General features: G+C 42.2%; 1 protein-coding gene across 1 annotated transcript; it reads left to right on the top strand.

Annotated features, from left to right (window-relative positions):
• Window positions 1-721: 721 nt before the first annotated feature.
• On the top strand, window positions 722-2,719 carry polr2m (RNA polymerase II subunit M; the record flags this gene model as incomplete). Its single annotated transcript, XM_035738060.2, is given in 5 exon segments — window positions 722-1,335; window positions 1,464-1,478; window positions 1,480-1,606; window positions 1,608-1,694; window positions 2,022-2,719. Coding segments are annotated over 5 exon segments (987 nt in total), but the record flags the coding sequence as incomplete, so codon positions are not given.
• Between the last annotated feature and the right edge of the window lie 3,222 nt (window positions 2,720-5,941).

Raw genomic sequence — 5,941 nt, 5'->3', positions numbered from 1 at the left:
CTTGCTGAGTTTAGATGTAGTCTTTTCCCGACAATGTCAAGATAGGAAGTGTAATATGATTAGATAGGTTTAAAAAGTGGAATGGTGTGGTGTGCTTTTTATTTATTTTTTTATAGAGGGCAAATAGTTGACAGGGCAATTTTAATTTTTCACAATTTTGAATTACCGTATCAATAATTTATTGTAGGTAGGCCGTGAATGGCCTCACACACCAGTACAGTAGGTGGCGGTGTATGCAACTAAAAGTTGGACGCGATCCGCCAACCAAATCCTTAAAGCAAAAGAAGAAGAATATTGAAGGTAACGTACTTCCGTACTACTTCCGGTTACAATGAAAGCGCGCCGTCTACGTAGCTACCAAAATACAAATTCAATCTAACAGACAGCTGAAGATGAAAGTATATTTTATTGAACAGCATAATCTCGTTAAGTGTAACGCTAATGGAATAACAAAGTCATGTTTTTATGGAGTATTTTGAGCTATTCGGTAAACTTATTTGTGCGGGTTTTAGACTAGTAGCTACTAGCTAGCTAACAATGTTCTCGTCATCGCGGGCAGCTCCATCAGAACGCTAGGGTCAAGTGGGGGTTCTTAAAACCAAGAGCAAAGAAGAACTTGGTGAATTACTGTCACGCCAAGATAAATTATTATCTAAAAGTTGAGCTGAAAGCAGTAGTTAGTTATTCGTTATTTCTTGTTGACAGACTGATTTGATATGTTGTTATCAACAGGGGGTTCATACAGACCCTTCCAGACAAAGGGAAGAAGATCTCAGACTTTGCAGAGAGATTATGCCTTGCTCTTGCCCACAATGAAGAAGAGGAGATGAAGCAAGATATGCTGTCATATGTCAGGACAGAGCTGCAGTCTAAATACCAGCAGACTTTGACACAAAGACAACGTGGTAGCCAGAATAAACCAGAAACTTCCCAACATAGGAGACAAGCTGGGGACACAGCTCCTGGAAATGTCCAATAATTGGATGTCTCACCTCTGTCACCTAATGTTCAGGAGAGCAAAATAGTTGACACGTTGCAAGAAGACAGTGTGTCCAAAGTATCTGCTGCTGAAACCATGGAGGTGGCCCAGGCTGGTGGTGATGCAGGGGCCTCTCTAGACTCTGACAGGACAAAAGAGAGCGACCTAGCGGAGGCCTTGCAGAGGGTCACTCTGTCTGACCACTCAAGTGGATCCCCTAAAGACACATTCAACAGACCTGCTACTGGCAACCCCTTCCTTGGAAGGCAGCCACAGAGGAAACCACACTACATAGAAGTCCTGGCGAGGACTGAGAAGGACCCGGCTATGAGGAGACAGAAGTATAAGCCTAATCAGTATGTCCACTTTTTATGAAAGTATTTAAGAATACTGTATAGTTCAGTGATGCTGCCTTTAGTTATGGCAATGCACTTGTATTCTCACCTACTAACTCTTATATTAACTCTTCCTGTAATGTTTACAGGTTTGCCCACAACACATGGCTCCCCGTCAGGGTCTCTGTCACCCAGCCAATCCCCTGGAGGCTTATTACCATCACCAGTGCTCTCCATTGAGGCCAGGAGGGAGCGAGACAGGAAGCACATTGATGATGTCACTGCGGCCCTGGCTGCCACTGCTCCACTACAGCCCTGCCCAGCTGCTGACACTGGAGCAGTCAGCTGACCTGCTACTCGAGCAGACCAGGAAACACCAGGTGAGTGGCCCCTGAGTCTATCTGACACAACAGAGGAACATTAAGGTCTGTCCAACAACACCAAAATGCTCACTGCTCAAGGTAACAGTTACTCCTGATCAGATTACATGAGGGAATTAAAAGTGTTAAGTGTTGAGGCAAAGTCTACCTACCTATTCCATTATCACCACAAAAACACTGTGCTCATCTAATGATGACACTCCCTATGCTACTTCCATTCATGGTATAGTATAGCAGCCTAATACTTACTGCTAAGCACTTGCTCATTTTTTAGGTTAATTGCCCTATCAATGTCAGCATCTCTCCTGTATTGTGTGTTTCCCTCAGGATTTGCAGGCCAAGCTGGCAGCCCAGAAGCTGTCTGAGGGGCTGAGGTTCAGCACTGGGAGCTATGTTGCGGAAGGGGGCCCGCTGGGCGCCTACAGGGAGGTTCATGACGACGTAGCCCAGCTTTCCTCAGAGGAAGACTAATCCGGGGGGGGGCGCATCAAGGAAACTCAGGTGACCCCTGACCTCTGAGACAACAGTCTCTGTGCCCTGCATCAGGGCCTATGGAAGGAAGGGGATTGGCAATTCAAAGACGAGAGGCCTGCCTGAGGAGATGGAAAGGGTCATGGGCATCGGGTGGTTTTGAAGGCACAGTGGGTGTCCCTGTCTTGTCTATCCAGGGAGGTGAATTGTGTGGGTCTTGGTTCACCATCAGTAATTCACTGAGTTGTCACCCAGTCAGCATCCTGTCCAGTTTATCAAGCTGCCACAGAACCTTAGGCCTCCCGTCGGGTGATGTGTTAGCCTCTTGCAGGGAGCATTAGGTAAGCTATCTCACCATGTTGTCAGAGAGTAAAAGATCAGTTGTGTGATGAGGCTGCTACAGTATTGTCTGGTATGGTTGACTCCCATGGTGGTTGCATTTCCAAAAGACAAGTATTGACCGTATGCATGTGAGAAATATAAAGAAAATATTTTTTTGTATGATCTTTTTCTAAAGTGTTTCTGATTGAAAATAAAAATCTGTTCTTACCATATTTTGGTTGATCATATTCTTGAAATGGGAACAAATCATCATAGCCCTCAGTTCTGTGAGCTCTGAAAATAAAGGTGGTAGTGGTTAATTGCGGTCTAAGACAGAGCAGCGTGCTGACATTTTCCAGCAGAATGTTTTCTTAACCCTGCCACAGTTTGATGAGAGCTATGACTCAGCTATCATTTAAACCCTGTGATGTTATCAGTGGAGAAATCTGTGACACGCTTTAGAAGATTAATATATGGTCTAGTGAAATATTGCAGCTTGATGGAATCTGGCCCAATGGCTGAAATACATCTGGCTTGCATTTGGCTCATGTTACTTCCCGGAGTGGCAGGGTATGATGGGATGGCAGCAGACTGACATACCATTTTTCAGCTTTTTTCTTACTAATGCTGATAAGGAGTGCCAGCAACATTAAAAACTCTTCCCAAACATCCATTCCCATCACCTCCAGTCCAATCCTCCCTAGTAGTTATACAGACCCATTTTAACTTTATTATGATTCAGGAATTTTAATGAGGAGAAAGAGAGAAGTGATTGAGGTGAGCTCAGGGGAAATGAGGGAGAATTCAAGTTGGTCTGTCTGAGCTCCATGGTTGATGCCCTTTGATAACCCCTGGTAATTGCTGCTGAGCCATTGGTGGGAGCTGCTATAGAAAAAAACACCATCTGGCTGCTGTGTGTTTAGACACAGGTCTGATGGACTCCAGAAAGCTCTGCTCGAACGTCCAATAATAAATATGTCAGCGAGCTCAGGAGAGGATCTTCCTCGTACTGGTATTAATTAGGCCTACCTTGCTTACATAAATGTGGAGACTGTTACCAATTACGGGGTTGCATTTTTCCTACAGCTTTGCTCCATGGTTTCCGGCCTGCGCGATCACTCACAAGTACATTGAAATGTCTGAGCTGGAACCAAGCATGCGTTCTATGGCCAGAGCCTTTAAGTTGTTCGTTTGGGAGGTTGCTTATAGTTGTGGTGAATCCCACACTTCTTACCTCAGATTAATAAACTGCTCAGCTAGTCTGCAAGTGATTTGCTCCTAGTGTGTGTCTGAAATCACACATCTCTGGGGAGCTGGAATAATTTGGATTTGGGAAGGGGAAATGGCATATGATTTTAAAACTGCCTGTTCAAAGAGCAGCCAGCTCGCCCGTACAGTGAACAGTAGTGTATAGACTGGCATTAAACTCAATCTCAGTTAAATTATTGTATTATCTTACGTTTGCCATGTTACAAAGTCTGAGGTCATACAATTTTTTTCAATTCTCTCCCCTTATGTTTATTTTTTATTTCTCTCAAAGCACAAAGGATATGAAATAATGCAGCAGTCAGCAGCTTTGTAATGGTAGTTTATCTTCCCCTTCCCAATTACAACCAGCTCTGCCTCCTCTTACTGGGACCAGATTGAATTATGTGTTCCAGGTTTTTTTGTTTCATTCATTGGTATTTTGATATGTGTATTGTTGATCAATTGTACATTTCAGTCTAATTTTCTATTTATGATGTAGAGCTTTTTTCAACCAATGGTATTCACCAGAAATCTGTTTTCACAATCAATCCTGATGCGTCGAAGACATATGTCAAAGCAGGTCAGAAAATGGTTAAGTGTTTTGATAACACAGAGAAAATTGTTTTCAGGGAGCGGGTGCTATTGAACTGGTATCCTGCTGTGTTCTCTCATGGTTGTACATGTAAGTATTATTTTACCCAATTCCGCTGCTATTCATTAGTCTAGTCTGTTCTGTCCAATGAGAACAGTTTACTCATAACTTTAACAAGACAACAGTTAGTTTCTCAAGCCTCTGTCTCAGGTTTTTTTTCTGTGAGAAAGTTGTGAGACAGACGGCAGTAAGGAAAAGGGTTGTTTATGTCATGCCTGATGTCTTCCAGAAGAGACATCGCACGTGGCCTCAACAGTCCTGAAAGTGTGTGCAGCTGCCCCATCATCAACACCATATGCAGATAAGATCACTGAATTCCCTGGCTGGTGTTACTCCTATTAAAACATTGCATTAGAGATTCACTACAGCTGTCTGGAACTGGGTCTCATCATGAAGTAAACATCCCCTTCAAAATGCTGCTATTTTTAGATGAACACCATCATTTACTTTTCCATGAGTTGAAGTTGATTTTAATGTCTGGTTTGTATGAAGACAGCGAAAGGCTTGGTTGTGTACATTTTCTTTGTCATATTGTGATTCAGTGCCTTCAGAAAGTATTCATACCCCTTGAAAATGTATTAAATAGATTTTTCGCTCACCCATCTCCACACAATACTCCATAATGCCAAAGTGAAAACATGTTTTTAGAAATGTTTGCAAATTGATTGAAAATGAAATACAGAAATATCTAAATGACATAAGTATTCACACCCCTGACTAAGTACATGTTATAATCAGCTTTGGCAGTCTTTCTGGGTAAGTCTCTAAGACTTTTGCACACCTGGATTGTACAATATTTGCACATTATTATTTTTTAAATTCTTCAACCTCTGTCAAGTTGGTTGTTGATCATTGCTAGACAGCCATTTTCAAATCTTGTCATAGAATTTCAAGCCAATTTAAGTCAAAACTGTAACTAGGCCGTTCAGGAACATTCAATGTTGTCTTGGTAAGCAATTTCAATGTTTATTTGGTCTTGTATTTTATGTTATTGTCCTGTTGAAAGGTGAATTTGTCTCCCAGTGTCTGTTGGAAAGGAGACTGAACCAGGCTTTCCTCTAGGATTTTGCTTGTGCGTAGCTCTATTCTTTTATATTTGTATTCTGTACAGTCTTCCTTCTTTTCACTTTGTCAATTAAGTTAGTATTGTGGAGTAACTACAATGTTGATGATCCATCCTCAGTTTTCTCATATCTCTATAACTGTTTTAAATTCACCATTAGCCTTATGGTGACATCCCTGAGCGGTTTCCTTCCTCTCCTGCAACTGAGTTAGGAAGGATGCCTGTATCTTTGTAGTGACTGGGTGTATTAATGCACCATCCAAAATGTATAGCTTCACCATGCTCACAAAAGTTTTTTTTTTTTACCCTTCTACCAATAGGTGCCCTTAGCGAGGCATTGAAAAACCTCCCTGGTCTTTGTGGTTGAATCTGTGTCTGAAATTCACTGCTCGACTGAGGGACCTTATAGATATGTGTGGGGTACAGAGATGAGGTAGTCATTCAAAAATCATGTTAACCACTATTATTGCACACTGAGTGATTCCATGCAAC

The sequence above is a fragment of the Oncorhynchus keta genome, chromosome 2 (genome assembly GCF_023373465.1).
Source record: "Oncorhynchus keta strain PuntledgeMale-10-30-2019 chromosome 2, Oket_V2, whole genome shotgun sequence".
Classification (NCBI taxonomy): Eukaryota; Metazoa; Chordata; class Actinopteri; order Salmoniformes; family Salmonidae; genus Oncorhynchus; species Oncorhynchus keta.
This window is presented reverse-complemented; position numbering and strand designations above follow the sequence as displayed.